The 19,561-nt window shown below is 40.4% G+C and overlaps 2 protein-coding genes across 4 annotated transcripts in view; one reads left to right on the forward strand and one right to left on the reverse strand.

The window, feature by feature from the left end:
* Positions 1-227: 227 nt before the first annotated feature.
* On the reverse strand, positions 228-19,554 carry ABCE1 (ATP binding cassette subfamily E member 1). Of its 2 annotated transcripts, none has more exons than XM_054633317.2 (18): positions 19,417-19,554; positions 12,299-12,466; positions 11,901-11,986; positions 11,293-11,390; positions 10,785-10,902; positions 8,795-8,932; positions 8,581-8,650; positions 7,429-7,525; positions 6,370-6,459; positions 5,654-5,775; positions 4,773-4,994; positions 4,277-4,336; positions 4,136-4,194; positions 3,852-3,962; positions 3,620-3,762; positions 3,401-3,523; positions 2,350-2,461; positions 228-2,106 (listed from the first exon to the last, which is right to left on the reverse strand). In XM_054633317.2, the coding sequence occupies exons 2-18, from the start codon at positions 12,399-12,401 to the stop codon at positions 2,059-2,061; spliced, it is 1,800 nt and encodes a 599-aa protein (XP_054489292.1). In that variant the 5' UTR covers positions 12,402-12,466; positions 19,417-19,554; the 3' UTR covers positions 228-2,058. The 2 variants fall into 2 exon arrangements, with proteins under 2 accessions (XP_054489292.1, XP_054489289.1); XM_054633314.2 differs by lacking the exon at positions 19,417-19,554 and adding an exon at positions 18,588-18,760.
* Positions 18,826-19,561, forward strand: part of ANAPC10 (anaphase promoting complex subunit 10) — a 144,218-nt gene continuing 143,482 nt past the window's right edge. The window contains exon 1 of one of the 2 annotated variants that reach the window (XM_077176990.1): positions 18,826-19,048. The gene's annotated coding sequence lies outside the window, so the exon portion shown is untranslated. The other variant, XM_054633322.2, reaches the window with a different exon arrangement.

A 19,561-nucleotide genomic window follows, 5' to 3' on the forward strand; every position in this document is an offset into this window, starting at 1 on the left:
TTCTTACAGGGCCAGTTGTAGTAGGCAGTAGAATGATGACCAGCATATGGCAGGCAGCAAACAAAAAGAAGCCATAAACTGATTTTGGAGTTTTTGTTCGTAGGCGTCATGCTGGAGGCTTTTTGGTTTTTCTTTTTTTAATCTAAATACTTTTGAAATCCTGAATGAAAAAGAGGCAATCTTCACTTTTTCAGGTGGAGAACGAAGCAAACACTGAAGCATTTAACTGTTGTTACCATTGAGATTCTGTTTATTTCAACTCCTTTCAAAATCATAAAGAAGGCTGTATATTGAGTTTACTGGTGAATTTGAAACTCTAGCTCTACCCCAAATTTGTGCAGCAGTCACTGAACTACTCATTCCGTCCTAGAGCAGGTAGTTCAGCACAAGCTTTGTAGCAAGAATGAAGCCAGTAACGCTTCCTTACAGAAAGCTGTTGGGAAACACTGGGGAAGAGAGGAATGGCAGTAACTGGGAGGGATGTGCTTTTAGAAGTTGCATTTAAAAAACAACTTCTTTCACCTGGGCCTACACTGCCTTGCTACTCTAGGACAGTGAAGGACTGGAAGGTGTAGGTGTATTTTCTCCAATGCTGATCAAGTAAGTCTGGTTTCCTCTCTTGCTGAAGGAGTAGTAGTAGACTGATTGGCCCAACCTCTGGCCTGTGGCAGGATGTTTTAATTGCAGGATCCTCCTGTTGATATATGTAATATTCAGCTGCATGACACACAGCTGAACCACATCTTTACCTTATCCTTATCACAACTGATTCAGAGAAGATTGCACAACTCCAGTCCAAAGGCAGTTAAGCTGTGCAGAGGAGAACAAGTTTAGACAGCCTTTGGCAGTTTTGTCTGACCAGCATGGTTGTGTAGGGCTGTACTCAGTACCTGCACTTCTTCAGAGTCCCTCTGCTGCTGTAGTACAGGTGCACTGCTGTTACAGACAGAGAGAGGCAGTGTGGATATAATGCTCAGTGCCACCAAGGTTATGAAATAACCATGTTGCTAACACACAGAATGGCAAAAACCCACAAATTACCTCCACTCCTTTCTGTAGCTTCTGAGGCAAAAATGTAAACAAGGAACAAAGCCATGTTTTCTCATCATGTTTTTCACATGCCACTGAAGGCAGAGAATGTTTAATAGAAAATACCCTTCCATCCTTTATGACACATAGCTGAAAGTTGTTTTTTGCATGTCTGCTTAAGTAAGCAGGAATATTTAAATTTTCCTTCTAGTTCCCAAAGGACCTTATTGCATAGGGAAGTTTTTTAACAATGTTTATTCAATTTTTTTTCTTTTTTGTTATAGTAAGGATCAAAGCTTTTTACTTTAGGGAAAAGTGATTCCTGCATCTTAGCCTTATGAAAACTTAATGGAGGAGTGAGTTGGATAGATGGAAAGAATGTTTATATTCTTTAGGATTATTTCACTGATTATTTTCATATCCCTAGAGCTGAGAACATGCACAGGGACAGATGATTAAAAAAGGTGTAGTGTGAGAAAAGGGTGTGTGACATTATATAATTATACACACTTCTGAATTAGTAATTGAAGAAATTCTGCAGTGTCACAAGTTACGTGGGTATTTTATTTTTTAAACCCTCAGCCAGAGAGATTCAACCTTTTTAAAAGAGGAGTCAGTCTTGTGGCATGACATTCTTAGTAAACTTTCCTCTTATACAGAAAACAGCTTCAAAGATTTATTTTAAAATGAGGAAGTTCAGTCAGTACTTGGTACATGAGTAGGATATATTGAATTGAAAACCTCCCTTAAATTTTGAAAAATCAGGAGACCCATTTGCACAATTTCAAGGTGGTCTATTTTGAAATTATTACACTGAAAATAGGGCTGAGTCACCAAAATATAGAAAGTGGCAGTTTTACTCAGACTAGGATGTTTACTGCTACTATCTCAGATGTTAAATGCAGCAAGAGATTTTAAGCTCCAAAAGATTAATTGTTCTAAAACCTGATCTGAGCCATCTCATCACAGCTGTTTAGATTCCAATATGCATGTCTAGATGCCAGTTAAAAAGATGCTGGGATTCAATATTTAGTCATCCAGGAAGAAGTAGTTTCCACTCTTCTTCTGTTCCACATCCTTGGGAAGAGAAAAAAGGTCACCATTACTTGAAGCAGTCTTTGGCAGACTTGAACATAACTGAAATAAAAGGCACTTATCTAAACTCCTTTCTGCTTCCCTTATTACTCTTACTAGTTTCAGATGCTGTTTTTCCAGCACAGTAGAACTACCCTGTCAATCTTCATTTTGTTCCATATTTTAAAATCTGGCTTCCTATCAAACAGTCATAGCTCCTGTACTGCAAAGGTGGTCCTCTCTTACCTTGATGGAATTGAGTTTATTTATTCTTGGTCTGTAATTGTTGGGGTCTCTTCTAAAAGTGATTTCAAGCTGAGATAAAAACTTATTCATTCCAGCCAAGAGAGTCTGTGGACTGTTGAGACAGAAGAATATTTTAGTTATATTTTCAGAAGTTTTATATCATATGATTACAGGCAACTTTGATCTCCATCCTGAGCTCACTCAGGTCTGGAAATGCAAATGTAAGCTGTATTTGACATACCATGACATGCTACATTTTTAGTCAAACCCTACCTCAGATGCTGCTGAAAGATGAGAGTAGTGTCTCATTGTGGCTTCCAGCTGTGACCTTTTCTTTCTTTTTATTTTGTATCTACATGTGTGCTTACATTCAAGGAAACAAAAACCCAACCCAAAACATAACTTTCTCAATATCCATGAATGAGTGTGATTTTTGAATTCCAACATGTGTTTCTTGGAAGGAATACCACCTGGCTACCCCAGCCAGGGTAGCAGGGGATTGCCATGGCAGACAGTGTGTTTATTATTTCATCTAGCTTGTGCCAAGTACTCAGTGTTCTAAAAGCCTGTTTTCTGATAAGGCTGCTCATCATAAAGTCTCTGTAATCTACATGAAATTACTAACAGGAACAAAAGCAGACATCAAAAGGGACAGCTCTGAAAGAGTAAAGCAATGCACACTGATGCTGGCATTAAGACTTGTCCTTCACTACATCTGCATACAAGTACCACTAGTACACTGCTTTCGTCTACGGCAGCTGGAAGTTATTCTCAGAAGGGTAGTTTATAGTTGGTACTTTTTTCATTCCTTGATTATTGTTATTTAGCCATCATGCAATTGCTTAAGGCTGGTCTAGTTTTTGAGGGTTTGGTTATGTTCCTCAACCCTGCCCCAACTGTGGTTTAGGTAGCCTGTAGGTAAGGATCAATCCCATTTGCTGTTCCATGATTCAAAACAAAAGTCAGAACCCTCAGGACAGTCCTGGATGCAGCTTTAATTTCCACAGGCAGAGATGACAATCTTGCTTAGCAATCCCAATGAATCTCTTACCTGTTTGCCAGTGTGTTCTTGGAAGGAATGCCATCAAAAACAATCACACGATCAGCAAGATATGTAGCCATGATAAAATCATGTTCTACCACAAAAGCTGTTTTTTTAGCATGGAGAATGAAACTGAAATGAGGGGAAAGAAGAAAAGAAGAGAGAGTAATGTGAACTCATTGTAATACTACTGCAAATTTTGGCTCCTTGCCCAGCACGTGCACTCACCGTTTAATGACTCTGGCAGCCATCAGACGCTGTTCAGAGTCCAGGTAAGCTGAGGGCTCATCAATCAGATACACATCTGCAGGTTTACCCAGACAAAGCGCTAACGCTACACGCTGCAGCTCACCACCAGACAGCGTCTGAACCTGGCGGGGTGGGGGAAACAAGGCCAGGCTTAGTTCAGGTACAGGCTGAGGGTTAAGACAATGAGGATGTTGATTTAAGCAATTAATACCTCCTGGTCAATGATGTTTTCTATCTGAAGAGGTTTCATCACGTCAGTTACAAACTGGGGGTGTGTATAGGCATCTCTGATCTTCTCGTGCAGCAGCTGACGGACACTTCCCTAGCAAAAGGAAAATGTTGCCATTCAGTTTTATGCACCACAAGAAAACAAGCAGGAACAGAATAATAAAAAAATCTATCTAAATAGATACAGCTACAAAATAGGCATAAAATAATTTCTATACGTGTGTTTTGTAGCAAACATGATACTTAATAAATAAGGCTGAAATGTACCGTAGATTTAGGGCTGATTTTCTGTGGTTTGTAGCTGACATTTAGGACTGGGACCTCACCTATAAAAAGACAAAAAAAGACAAAATTAATAATGTAAACAAGAGAATTTCCAGTATCCTTAAAACAGGTGTAACACATTACCTCCTTCATCAGGTGTAAGTCTTCCTGCAAGCATTCGGATAAATGTTGTTTTGCCAGTTCCTGAAATAAAATAAAATACAAGTTACACATTAATCACTTTTTAGTAATTTAGACCTCTAACAAGTCACTGATACAACAACTACTAAGACTATTTAATAAAGAATATGTTTTAAAATTATACTGCTTTGAGAATTCCTATATTATCTTCCAGCACTTGCTACTACTTGCTTTTCCAAATGGAAGAGACACCTTAAAACTGCCACCTAGGTTTTTAAAACAGGGTAGGTAACAAACACAACACGGTGGCACTGTTAACACTCAGTAACTTTACATTCTTCCTACTCAGGGGGCTCATGCTGTGATATCTTCACCAGGCAACAAGCAGCTCAACCTGACTCAAACCCAGCAATTGTGAAGCCTGGCTTCCAAAGTGAAGAAGGGCTTTAGGAGCATATTCAGGGCTGGAGAAGTAGTTTCCAACAAAAATCGCACTTACCATTTTCCCCTAACATCACCATAATTTCAGAATCGGTGAATTCTCCAGCTACTATGGATAGTTCAAACTCTCCCATCTTTTTCTTCATTCCTGGATATTTGTACATACACATCTTTTTAACCTCTTCTTCATTAGCTGTCTCAGCTACCTTAAATACCAGAGATGCATCTCGAAACCTTAGATTTTCTGTTGGAACATAGCCATCTAGGAAAATATTTATGCCTATGATGGGAGGAAAAAAGATCATTAGAAAGGTCTGCAACAAAGTAAAACAAGACGAATTTCAATTCCTGGCTGCAAATTCCATTCTGATAATGAGAATGCTGGATTTTTAATGCTTTAAAAGAAGCAACAAGACCTCCTCTTTTAAGGTGTGCACATTGCAAACTGAATGAAGAAGAGCCTTACTAAACTACAGAATGGCTGGAGCAGCTCTTTCTGAAAAGCCACTGTTAGTGATGTGTGTGGGGTTTAAAGGAACTCCTGCTGTTGGGCCCACTCTCTCAAAGCTAGTTTTTACTGAGTCTCAGTACTACAAGTGGGGTCAATTCAGTTGAACACTACTGTGTGGTTGCACAGCACAGAGGTATGTAGTGTTCAACTTCTCTCCTGCCCTTTACTACTTACAGGGTCTTTTGTGTAACTCCACTGTTTACAAAACACCTGCAAGTATCAAAATTATGTCCACAGCAAGTGAAAATGAAGGCTTTTGGGTTGAGTTACAAATTAAGTATCATTTAACACAGAAATTCTGCAAAAAATCAAACAGTTTTTTTATTGCTGAACTGTGACAGGATGAGGACATGTTTATATAGCAGATAACTGGCATTTTGCTGTCTTTTTTTTGGAAAGTTTAAAAAGAGCAATATGGCAAGAATTACCTTCTCTTACGCTGAAAGGCATGGTAACAACACCATAAGCACTTGGCACTCCATACAGGCAGCAGATAAAGTCAGAGAGATAATCTAATACACTTAGATCATGCTCTACAACAATAATGTACCTGAAAAACAAAGCCAGAGAGATGCTTTTTTTATCTCAATGCAAAATATTTTTTCTTTCTTTTTTTCTTAATCTAGTCTTGCATAAACAAGAGCTATCAACAAGATTTTTAGTTAATATGATTTCTTCACTTTATACTAAAGAAGGACAGAGTTCATATCCCTCACCAGCATTTTTTAAACTGTCAAAAAACTCGTGAATGATAAATTTAAAGTCCATCTTCAGCATGAACTGGCAGATTCTTTATGTACATTAAGTGGAAGGATGTTGATTGATTTGAGTGAAAAATATTTAGCACATTTTAAGAAAAAAATCTTTGTGAGAAAGGGATGAAACAGCAATATTCAGGTGAAAAGTAACCACCAATGTTTTCCTATCCTTATTACAGAATTTTGAAATGGGACCAGAAACTACAGGAAATAAGTTTCCAAAATGCAAAAGAATAGAATATTACAGACATGGAATATCTGAAACATCTGTTAGTGTGCCATACTGAGGAGTGAGCACTTCTGAGGGGATGGACTGGATGCTTCTTCCCTCTGTAAGCAGTCATGCATTATTACAGTCTGGTGAAACAGCTGAAACTTGTATTTACCTGTCAGGGTTTATGAGGGACCGGATGGTAATGGCAGCCTTCAAGCGCTGCTTGACGTCCAAGTAGCTGGAGGGTTCATCAAACATGAAGCTAATCCCAAAAGGAAGAGTGAAGTCTTAGTGAATGCAAGCTTTCTATTTATTCAAACATAATATTAACATTACAACCATTAAGTAAATGGAAATAAAAAAGAATCATTATTTATACTGAGAAAGGGAGACAAAAAATGAGAATTGTGCACACCTGCCTTTATTCTCTATAGACTGCCACGTGAAAGTGAGTTAAGTATTACTTTGCCAAAAGTTCTGACAAAGTTATCAAAGTTATCAAAAGTTACAAGAATCAGTAGTTAGGATTCCCATGCACTAACTTAAATTTAAATTACCTTAAATTTAACTAAATGAACTAAAAAGTGCAAAAATACTTCAGAAGACTGGAAAAAGGACATTTTCCAAAAAGAGCAAACTGAACAAGGAAATCCACTTGAAATTCCCACCAACCAAACAAAAAACAGCAGCCCAAGCGAACAAAACCAACCAACCAAAAATTCATGAAAAAGAAATCCAAAACCCTGTAACTCTTCTGGTCTTGCTTTGTTGGTCCCAAGGAGTCAGGAAATAACAAAGATTAGACAGTAATTTCCTGCTTGCAAAGACAGGAGAGGAGGGACTAAAGTTCTAAGAGGTGGGGAAGCAGCTGTACCTTTCTTATTCAGAGAAGCTAAGGGAGGTGTGCTGTCCAACAGGATATATTTAGATTGGATTAGGGAGAGGTTATGAGGTTGGGATGCTGAAATCTAACACTGCCTTCTGAAATCAGCTATTTCCACTCAATAAATGAAAGTATACAGAATCCAGAGATTAAACATGAAGTAAAAATGGCTTTCAGCTGATGAGCTGGAAAATTTTTAAAAATAATTTAAAACATTATTTAATAATTTTTAAATATTCTTCAATATTTCATACAAAAGATTATTGTTAAGAATAAGTGCAAATTTGAGGACCATATTCTGAGACAGATTATTAGAAGCAATGTGTAACAGAAGTAAATTTAACATACATATCAGCCTTCTGAATGCAAACAACTGCACAAGCAAATCTCTGAAGTTCTCCTCCTGAAAGGTCCTCAACATTTCTTTCTTTCAGATGTGTTAAGTCTGCAAATAAGTGATTAATTTTAGGTATGTGATAACCAACAGAACAATCCATGTTTTTATTACCTACAGAAACATGTAATAACATAGCAAACATCCTACAGAGAGGGAAAGAGAACAGAAGGACAATAAGCTTTCACTTTATACAGCATCAGTATCATACTGCTAATACTAAGTCATAGCAAGCTCTGGCTTCTCTGCAGCATTGGCTGCATGGCTGCTTCCTGTTGTGCAGAAGAATTACATTTCTATTCTTTTTCCACCACACTGGTGAAGATTCTGGCCCTAAAAAGAAATTATACCAGTTCTGAAAGTGCTTCTTGTCAGGCTTGCCTGGAGAGTTCTGATTTTCAGGAAAATCAAGTCCCTCAAACCTTACAGGAGATGGGTGAAGCAAGTATTTTCTCAGCAGCTTAATGAACACATTTCAAGAATAGGTTGTGTCATTAATAAATTAAGTGGGACTCAAAGACCACATTCTTGGTGGCACAATGGCAGCCTCACCTTCACTACCCAGTTCTACCAAACACAATCCCATAGTGAATTTAGCAACAACTAAATTTAGTAACAACTAAATACAAAACACCTACAAAACATTACTAGGGCTGGACTATGCAGATGTTCTTATTAATTGTGTTAATCTCAGAAGTCAGTGTTACTCCCACTAAAATTAGATACATACAAGCTTTGGGGGGAGTGTGGAATATTAAGATAACATTTTTACATGCAGTGTAGAAGGGAGGATGCTCAGATTTTGCCATATTTGTGAGCAAGCAAGAGCAGCAGATGTTAAGTGGGATTTTTCCGGATTTAAAAATAAGCACTTTCTACTATGAAACAGAAACTGCATTAAATTCTGTTAACTAGAATGTATCAACTAGTTTGCCACCAGAAAGTATTATTTGTGTTATTTATATGACAGCATGCCCTGGGATTTACACTAAAGCACTTTTTCTCTCTTTGAGTTGGCATAATTCACATGCTCTATCATATTGTGGTAACTTGATTGTTTCAGTAAATATGAACTTCTCAAATTTTGACTGTACAAAATTACTTACCAAGCTGCTGACACACAACAGTTTGTGTCTTGGTTTCATCCTTCCTATCCAGAATTGATCCCACTGTTCCCTGTGTGATAAATAATAAAAAACCCCAACCAATATTAAAAATTTCAAACAGTTCTGAGTTATGCTGCTAAATAAAACCTTTAAACACATAAGAAGTACTACAGAAGAAGCTCCCAGCTTTCTATTAACTCATGAAATGTCTCACCTTTGCAGCTTTAGGGATCTGGTCCACGTACTGAGGTTTAATGATAGCTTTAAGGTCATCTTCCAGGATCTTGGTAAAATAGTTCTGTAATTCAGATCCTCGGAAGTAAGTCAAAATTTCTTGCCAGTCAGGTGGATCCTGTGACAAAATTAAAGCCTGGGTTTACTTATACCATTTAAAAACATAGTGAGGAGCCCTAATTTCAAATTCCAATCAATAAGGCAAATAGAATATGCTTGTAAGAGAACAAACCAAAAAAATCTGCAAAAGCATTCCAAAAACAAAGTTTAGAGAGACCTTCTTTTTCCAGGTTTCACTAATCTTCCAAAAAAAATTAAAATTTGCACAGCTAAGAAGCTACTGAACTGAAACAACTTCATGGGGAAAATGACAGCATGGATTAATGTAACCACACTTATTAGCTATCTGATACAGCTAATCCAAAGGAAAAGGACTGGAATGATAAAAGCACGAACTAGCACAGAAGATGCAACAAATCTGGTAATTTTCTCTGCTTCTAGCAAACATTTTCAAGGAAACAGAAGGAAAAAAAAAAGAAAGGAAAAATGACAAATTGAAAATAAAGGAACTGCTCAGAGCAATCACCCAGGAAAAAGTTCCCCCTTGCACACTGTACTACTCTGAGGGGTGCTGAGTTAATTACTTTGATGATAAACAGTATGGATCAGACTGACACAGTCATATTTCCAAACCAAGCAAATACACAGAAGAAATGCTTCATCAGTTTTAGAGCAGAAGCAACATGGAAGATTCAATTCATACCACGTGTTTCTGTGGTCATACTGATATGGCTCCTTCACAGCAAAGTCTGATTTTGGAAGCATGGTAATTCAATTAAGTACACATTCAGAAAGTCAAAAGTTTTGCTATTTCTGCATTACTACCACCTGAAACAAGAAGTCCACAAAATAATATAAACCAAACTTGAAAGAGAATGTAAAATGTAGCTGGGAAATGACTATTTCTTTGCAGCTTTAGGTAGCAGCCATGACTGAGCAGTTCATTAAAACATTACTCTTTCAGGTAAAGAAACTGCTGAAGAAAGTATCAACACACTTGTTCTTACAAGCGCTTCCTGAAGGACAAAAGTGTTCATCAGAATTCAATTATCCCCATGCAATCTGTAACATCTGAAATACTGATAAAAGGAGTCCTAATAGTCATTATTTATGCCCTTTCTCTAATGTATTCATTCTTTGGAGTAGTGCTAGGTAAAGAAGCCCTTGTAAAATATTTTGCTCACTGGCTGCAGTTTGACTTGGAGCAAACACATAGGAAAATGGATTATGAACTCCTATGAATACCAGCAGATTACAAGTTTTAAGTCTCATTCTCAAAAAGTCTTATTTCTAAGTAACTAGCAACATGAAGAAACTAAGGATTTTTCAGACCTCAGTATTCAAGTGTACAGGGGAAATACCTTCAACCACAACTTACAATAATAACATACTCTATGAGAAATCTTCCTCAAAAGAATCAAAGAAGAATCAAAGATAAAAATGCCTAAGAGATCCCAAGGATACACAGTAAGTGCTCATAGACACTTGACCTGTTCAGATAAAAACAAAGGAAACTTAGAAGAAGCTCCAGTACTTGGGCTATGGAAATTTCTGATGGGAACAGGTAAATTATGCAGGGAAAAACACGTGATGTTTTTTAAAGACTGGTATTAAAAAAATTCCAAGCCCATAAGTATGACTTCAAGAAACCTACCTCTGATTTTTATCTTTTGTGAATTACAATTACAATTAGTGCCCTTATCTTTCTTGAGAGATATACACAATTTGCAAGAAGGCAAATTGTTAGCAATAAGCTTCTACTACTGGTGCCGTGTGGAGTAGGTCACTGGCTGTCAATATCAAAGTGCCAACAACCCCACAAATCTATCCCATTCACAGATACAAATGTTCAGTCCAAAAAAATAAACAGCTACCTAAAATGCTAACTCTTTTTTATTGCTGATACATACATCATATTTTCCAAGATTTGGCTTCTGTTTTCCTGCTAAAATTTTCAAGGCAGTTGATTTTCCAATACCATTGGTTCCAACCAATCCCAGTACTTCACCTGGACGAGGGATAGGCAACCTGTACAAAACATTGGTAAGTTTGTGTTACATTTATGCCATCACACACCAACACTTAGTGGGCAAGTAAATGCTGCAACCCTTTTTCAGACCTTCTGATTATTACAGCCTTTGTTAGTTTGCAAATATCTAACCCAAATCATATCAAGTTCCTTAAAAATAGTAGAGCATAAGAAATACTTAAGGACAGTCTGTTTTTAAATAGGGGCTCTGTAAAATAATCCCTAACACTAATTTATTTAATTATAATACTTTTTAATAAGAACAATTTAACTAACATTCTAAAAGGAAGCTACTGGGGTAAGAACCAAGAACACTTTGACGTGCACTATGTTTACACTATCAAAAACTTGGATTTTTTTGTCTCTTTGATATTTGAAAAATAAAATACCTGTGAAGTTTGAAGGCATTGGCACAGTATCTATGTGTTGTTTCTTTCTCCAGGTTGCTAGGTAAGTTAACAATTGACAAGGCTCCAAAAGGACATTTCTGGAATTGAAATAAATTATAGATTATTAGTGCACACAATTTATTAACAAAAGCCTATGTTTTGTACTGCACCCAGCTGTGCATTTGTATTTTTAAATGGACCTCTACCAAATTTCCTTTACATGGGTCAACCTGCCAAGGAAGTTCTGTGCCACATTTTTCAAATCAGTAGTCTGCAGTTTAGACTGTCAGTCTACAATACAAATAAGGCACAGCACATATATTCTACACCTTTCACAAAAAACATCTTTTTACTGCTAGGTGTCTACAGACACAAACAAAAAACCCAAACAAGGCCAAGCAAAAACAAAGCCACAAACAAAACCCGCACCTTGCAATCCGACCAGTTCAGTCAAGTGACACAGTTCTTCACTTTCTATAAACAGTAAGTTAACTTGGTCTGATTAATCCAGGAAAGAAAACTGCTTTTTGAAGTTACATATGCATTGCTAAATGTAATAACAAAATAAGGAAAACTTAGCACTTTAAATAAAGCAGTTTTATTTTTACCTTGATGCAAATACCACAACCAATACAAAGTGTTTCTGAAATCCATGCTATTTTGTTCTGTGATGTGACTTCTATGCAAAGTTTTCCTGGTGAAAAAAATTAAGATAAGATCAGTTCAGTTTCTGGTGAATCAGAAATCCTGCCTACTAAATTTCACAGAGGACCTTGTAACTGATGAACCTTCACTGAAGATTCAGATTATCCAAAGGCTTGAAAAGTGTTGTTATTACTAAGAATTGTTCATACTTTTAGTGATATTTCTAAAAGCTTTATGAACAAAAAAGCTTGAATGATACACAAAAATCTATCAGTTATATAAAGCTCATTCTATAGAGTAGAACTGATTTAAAAGTTTAAAATCCAATTGCTTCAACACTTTGTTACATTGTATCTCTTACCCATTCGAACCACAGGACAACTCTTCTTGCATTCCTGACGACATTTCTTTGGCTTACATTTGTCATGGTTGACTATAGCAATTCTTGTTAATTTGTCGGCCATAATGCACAATTTAGGGTTAAACACATACACCAATTATAAGAAGGAGTAGTGGGAGTCTTCCAGACCTTAAAGAAAAAAAAAAAAAAACCAAAAGAAAAAAACCCATAAGAGACCAGGTTACTGACAGCACAGATAACAGACATATCTAACCTAAGTTATTGCTAGTGGAGTGGAGAGATGAAAAATGCAAAATTATTTCTTTTCCTCCTTTATGCAACATGGCAAACAGCAGAGTTAGAGATACAAATAACAAGGATACTGGTGTGTAGATAACTGCACAAATTTTTAACATCGTCTTTCTGTCCCATTACTATTTTTCCAGTGTAGAAATAAAATTGCGATTTATCTCAAAATGGATTTGTTTCCAAAAAAGTACACTCTAGTAAGAACATAAGGATCTATACAGCTCCAAATTTTAGTTTTACAAGTTACCTACTATAAAGTACCCTTGTTCACATTGACAAATTGTGACTACAACTATTACTCTAAGGATATGATTGAATATACATTTACCAACTGTATGCCAATATTCTGTATTAAAGGATTAAAACAGTGTAAAATGTAAACCAGTTTTCAAAGTGAAAATTTTTAACTGAGTATAAAAAGTAAACCAGGCAATGTGAGCAGCCATTCATGATGATGTTTGATTCTTTAATCTTGAGTTTCATTAGTATCTGAATAACTACAGTTACCTTCTTAATTTCCTAATATGGTATCAATGCCTATAATAGATTTAAATAAAAGTAAGTAAAATTCTTTATAAAGAACATAGAAAGGCTCTGCAAAGGGATCTAGCCAAGCTGGATCCATGGGGATCATGAGGATCAGTAAGGCCAAGTGCTGGGTCCTGCCCTTGGGTCACAGCCACCCCAGGCAGTGCCACAGGCTGGGGAAGAGTGTAAGGAAAACTGCCTGGTGGAAAAGGACCTGGAGGTGGCCGGTGACAGTGACTGAACACAAGCCAGCTGTGCCCAGGTGGCCAAGAAGGCCAGTGGCATCCTGGCCTGGATCAGCAGCCGTGTGGCCAGCAGGACCAGGGCAGGGATTGTCCCCCTGGACTCGGGGGGGGGACACCCCTTGAGTGCTGTGTCCTGCTCTGGGCCCCTCACTAAAGAAAGTCACTGAGGGGCTGGATCGAGCCCAGGAAGGGCAGTGGAGCTGGGGAAGGCTCTGGAGCACCGCTCTGAGGAACAGCTGGGGGAGCTGTGGATGTTTAGTCCAGGAAGGGAGGCTCAAGAGAGCCCCTCTCACTCTCTACACCTGTCTGAAAGGAGGGTATAGCAAGGAGGGGATTCGGGCTCTTCTTCAAAACAACAGGACACAGGACAAGAGGAAACAGCCTCAGATCTCAGCAGGGGAGGTTTAGACTGGATGTCAGGAAAGCTATCTTCGCTGAAAGGTGGACAAGCATTGCAACAGGCAGCTCAGGGAAGTGGCTGAGTCACCATCCCTGGAGGTATTTAAAAGACATGCAGATGTGGCCCTCAGGGACACAGGGTAGGAGCAAGAGCTGGGTTAATGGTTGGACTCAATAATCTTAGAGGTCTTTTCCAACCTAAAAAACTCTATAATTCTGTGGAGTACAAGATGATTAAATATTCTTGAAATCACAAACAAATGCATGCAAAGAACTGAAATTATGACTTGTATTCCTCTCTATAAGCCCCTCTTTGTTCTTTGTAATGTACATTGACAAGTACTGGATTGCAATGGGACTTTGTACAGCTGCAGCAAATGGAGGGAGGGCACAGAATTTTAAATTTAAGTCTTGATAGACAAAAAAAGGTGGAATGCGTTTTAAAGTACATTTCTATTTCCTTTACTATATTCACTCATAATAATGAAAATAATGACTTTTATCTTCCTATGAACAAGACACACCTAAGGGCAACTCCCTCCAGCTCCAGAACAAAGACGACTGACTTATGAGGCCCTTGGAAGATTTTAAGATATTGCAAATGACTTTTTTTTTTTGTTGTTGTAAAAATAAATGCCATAAAGTACAAAACATTTCCATCTCACTAAACAAAGGGATGGCAGCCCTACAGATGATGCATGCTCAAAATCATTTCAATGCAGTATCAGTAGTATAATGATATAACTGGGAAGGAGTCTGGAAATACTTCAGGTTTCCATACAGTGCAAAGGTGCAGCTGCATCCAAAGGATTCCAACATTTCTAATTAAGGGAAGGTTTTTTTTTGGATGCCCAGCTCATCTTTGCTTCTCCAAACCAAAGCATCCTGCAGTGGTTCACAGACTATATTTACTACATATGGCTATTGGAGGAAGAAAGGTTGTGACTTGCAGACTCATGAAGGAAGAAGAATAAAATGGGTGTATGGCACACATCATGTTAAATTCTACCCTTCTATACACTTCAGTTGGAAGGAATCCTCCAGCTACTACTGCAATATCTGGAAGATGGACACCCAACAGCAAAAGTCAGAAAAGCTGATGTTATTGCATCCTTAAATCCATTACTGCCATAGGTACCAACATTTTAAGTGGTTCCTTTAAAAAGTGGTAGTCTTATTCCTTTATTCAGTTTCCAAAGTATTTTAAAACTAATGTCAAAAGATATTCTTCATCACCTATAAATGAATGTAACTATTACTCACACTGCCAACCATATTGTGGAGGTTTCTACTTACGTTTCTTTTTTTTCCTTTACTATTTTAAATTTCCTAAGCCAGAAAGTCTTATTAACACAGCTGATGTTTTCAAATAAATGACTGAATATAAGAAAAAAAAATTAAAAGTGATTCAACAGTTCTGTGTTGTCAGACCAGATTGACAAAGTAGGGCTGAACATTGAAATTGCATCTGTAGACCAGGCAAACAGGCCTGGAATAATGAGTCTGCAGTTCCCACTTTAATACATCAGGAAACAACAAACTGAAAGCCTTATTTTTGAAGGCTATAAAGGTGCTTTAGTCAGGGTAATTTTCTTGGGGACAGATACTGGATGTTGTCATTACTTCAAATACAGATACATTTTTTGGGAAGACATCCCAGTGCCTTTCACTAAAATCCTGCAGTTTACAAAGAGTATTTGGGGGTGAATGATTCCCTCTCTGTTTTCCCAAGGGAAGTGCCAAGTGGCCCTTTCTCCACGGCCTGAGCAGCCAGGGCACTGTGGATCTCCCACCTGAGCTGTAGGCAGCAGTGAACCAGTCCTGTGGGGTGCCCCAGGACCAAACCTCCCTCCCCAGCCCCCCAGTCCCTGCTCGAAGCTCAGCCCGGCCACCCCCCCTCAGCCACCCACCCTCCAGCCGGGGTCTAGCCTGCAGCTCCACAGCAGGAGAGTGGGATGGGGCTGCTCCCAGACACCAAGGCAAACACGGCTTGAAACAAGCAATTCTTGCCAAGCTCCTCAGCAAGCTTTCCACAGTCTTGGTGGGATAATCAGACTGAAGTTTACACTTGCTGCTGAATCACACTGTGGCTGGTAAGCAATGAAACAGCCTGAGTTTGGGTATTTTTCTAATTCTAACTTCCTAGGGAAGATGCCCATGTAAGTTCCATTCTAACTTACAGTTAATTCTAACTTACACAAAAATGCCCAATCTGTGGTGAACAGTTTTGAAGGGGTCAGTGAATTAAGTATGTACACTAAGCATTTATTAGAGTACATGGTGGGAGGAATAGAAGTCATGAAGCAGGATGGAGACACACATCACACACTCCTCCCACTCTGCTCCCATCTATGTGACAGAGGTGTCAGTTTATCCAAAACTCTCTAGTGGTCTTAACCATTTTCAGAAAAAAAAAAAAAGTGAACTTCTGTAATATTTCCAGGACTGTGCTGATATCTACAATGACAACTCTCCACAGAAGAAAATAATAATATCTACTTAGAACTCAGGAACAAATAAACAAACTGTCCAAAACCAGACTGAACTCAAGTTACATATCTACATCCAGTTAGCTGAGTGGCATTGAAATGAACATATGGAATAGGATGGTCTGACTGCAAGGAACAGATGTAGAACTCTCAGGAGACTGAACACAGATCAGCAATGTTACAGTGCAGCACACCAGTAACCGAGCAGTGCAGTCAGCACTTCAGGGGCAGGAGAAACTGGTACTCAGAAGCATTTGACTTCATGACTGTGCTTCTCCTTTCCATATCAAGAACAGAATAAAAAACAGAGTATGAAAATACTAATTTGCAACTAACTACTAGGGTAAAGAGCTATTTGAGTTATTGAATGATGATGGTGTGGCAGCAGAAAATATTCCCAGCATAGACAGACAACACAGGTGAAGGAAGGAGAGAATGACTAAAAACTGCTGGCTAGAGAAAAAGGAAAATGTTGTAAAGGCCCTGTCAGTATCATTCATTAAAGCCAAAAGCTGCCCATTACATTCAATTATGTAATTTAATACAAAAAATGAAACATGTCTAAAAATAAGACACCAAACATGTTATCACAAGCCTTCTAAGTCAGCATTCTTGGGCTGTCTGCTACAGCTGCTGCACACCCTGACACACCAGATTACAAAAATAAAAAAAGTTGTCCACGTGCAGACCTTGCTATCTGCCACAGAAGGGAACAGCAATGTACAATCTATAGAACATGTGCAATGTGCTTGCATTAATAATATTTATTTCTTTCTCATGCATTAGAGCAAAATTGTAATTTACTAAGTCAAGGCAATTATGACCGAGAAGAATTTGTAATTGCACTGAATTTTTCAGGCTTAAACAAAGAAAAATTTAAACATTAAAAGTAAATGAAGACTGAAACAGAACCAGAGACCATTCATTGAAAGATGTGAAGGCAAGGCCTGGGTTCAGAATTGTGCCATCTTCAGTTACTTTGCACAAAACCAGTGAACACTTCATAAAATTACAGTGCATGAGACCTCAGAGAGAAGTACTGTGGAAATAAGCGAGGATGAGCAGCATTTCCAGCTGCCACTGAAAACAAGCAATTGAGAACTGCCTCTCAACTCCACTGCCAATGGACTACATACAGTCACACGATAACAAGAACAATAAAGCCAAGAACTAGAATACCCCCAAAAAATTGAAATTTAAGGTAAAAGAGATTTTCAACTGCATATGGGAGATCACTACATCTGTAAGTGTCAAAGCAGAAGCAACAGTAAATGATACAAGAACTAGTCTATGCTTAAGGTTTTCACATTTAAGAAACTGAGGCAATGTAAAAAAAGAAGTTCAGACATGCCCCAGATTTCCCTACTGTATTAAATCATTATGTTACTCATAAGACACGTCATGAATAAGAAAATATGTTAACATGAAAGCATATGGTCAAGTATACTGACGCTGCAGAACGAGTGGGTGTGTTTAGCTTGTGCTGAGCAGTATTAATTATCACTCAATCTTTAACATTTCCCCTTAACATGAAGTAAAATGCGTGAGAACGAACCCGTAAATTAGCAATCTAATGAAACTAATGAAAGTATTTCATGACCACTGGTTTAGGACTGCAGTTTATGGAAGGAACCACAGCAGGGAAACTTAAATTAGGACGTGAAAACTGTCACAGGAACTTGCAGGTGAAGTATCTAAATGCATTCCAGGCAGGAAACACTACCATGGTCCTTAAGAAAAGCCCTGCCGACTTCTTTTGTTTTTACACATACCTCCTAGAAAACGGCCTTACCCCGTTATCTTATCGCACCTGCAGGAAGGCTTGATCTCCTCACCGCCCCACAAGTACCCACGTGGAGATCAGCTTCCCTCAAAAGAAGGCAAAATTCGGCCTTCCCCCCCAGCCCGAGCAGGAAGTTCCCAGTTTTCATAGGAGCAAAATGCCGGCGTTCCCTTTCCCAGAGCCAGGCCACCGCCGCCAGGCGAGGATCCCGCGCTGCATCCACAGGGAGCCATACCCGCGGCCGGGAACAGCAGCAGGGCCGGCGCTCTGACCCCGGCTGCCACAAAACCCGAGGCGTCGGGGATGACGTGCCGCGTGTGCAGGCAGTGCCGGCCCGGGCCGTGCTCACGCCGGCAGCGAGCCCCGATCCCCGGGAGTCTCCGGCCCTGAGGCCCGGGCGGGGCGCGGTCGAGCCGACCCTTCTCCCACGGTGCTACGGGCGAGGCCGCCGCCCAGGCCGAGCCCAGGCCGGCAGCAGACCATGAGGAGCGGGGCCCCTTCCCCACCGCCTCCATTCCCGTGCGGGAAGCTGGGGATTCCCCCCCGGCGCTGCTTACCGGGAGCTGTGAGGGGGGTGCGGCGGGGCCGGGGGCAGGAGGGGTGGGAGCGCGCGCGGCGCCCTCGCGCCGCGGCCGGGAAACGGCGTCCGGTGATCCCGCGCGCGGGCCCGCGCGCGCAACGTGCTCGCGCCGCCGCCGCCACCCGGCCAAGATGGCCGTCGGGCCTGGGGGGCGGGGCCTGGCGCGCGCCACGGAGAGGAGGGGAGGGGAGGGAAGGAAGAGAAGGGAAGGAAGGGCGGCCCTCGCCAGGGACAGCAGGGGAGGGAAGGGCTGCCCTCCTCACCACGGAGACCTAGAGCACGGCTGTGCGTAGGGAGCGCAGCCTCCCAGGGCAGGTCGGGGCTCCCAAGCTCCCCGAGCCCGCCCTGCGAGCTGCGGCCGCGCTCTGAGGGGAGCTCCCGGGCCGGCACGGCGCATTGCCGGGACGGAAAGGTCTCGCTGGCCTCTGCCTCTGCCGGGTAGGTGGTGACGGGCAGCAGCAACAGTTAGACCGGTGCTTCTCTTCTCAAGGAAAGGTGTTCCATTCCCTTTCACGACCGCGGTTTCGGCATTAGGAAGCGAGCTCCAATATCGGATACACCCGGGGATTGATACAACGCGAAAGGTACCAAGATAGAATGGTCCCGCTAGCCTTTACCCGCTCTGGGCAGCGTGTCTTCGGCACCTGGAACACTGGGGCTACGTGCTTTCATTCCCATCGGGCAGAACTGTCACTCTCTTTGGGAGCCCATCACCTCACTTAGGACACCACCCCCAATAGTGATCGTGCCCACGGATTGCTCCCACACAAGGGGTGCCACGACACCCGGGTCTTGCTGGCCTTTACCTACCCTGGGCAGCGCGTCATCTGCACCTGAAACACTGCGACTACGCGCTTTCCTTCCCGTGGGGAAGCATCTCCAGAAGCCACCTCGGGAGCTCGGGTTCCATACCGAGCACGTCCCAGGCTCGCTCCCACACCGGAGGAGCCG

This window comes from Agelaius phoeniceus, chromosome 4 (assembly GCF_051311805.1).
Source record: "Agelaius phoeniceus isolate bAgePho1 chromosome 4, bAgePho1.hap1, whole genome shotgun sequence".
NCBI classification, from domain to species: Eukaryota; Metazoa; Chordata; class Aves; order Passeriformes; family Icteridae; genus Agelaius; species Agelaius phoeniceus.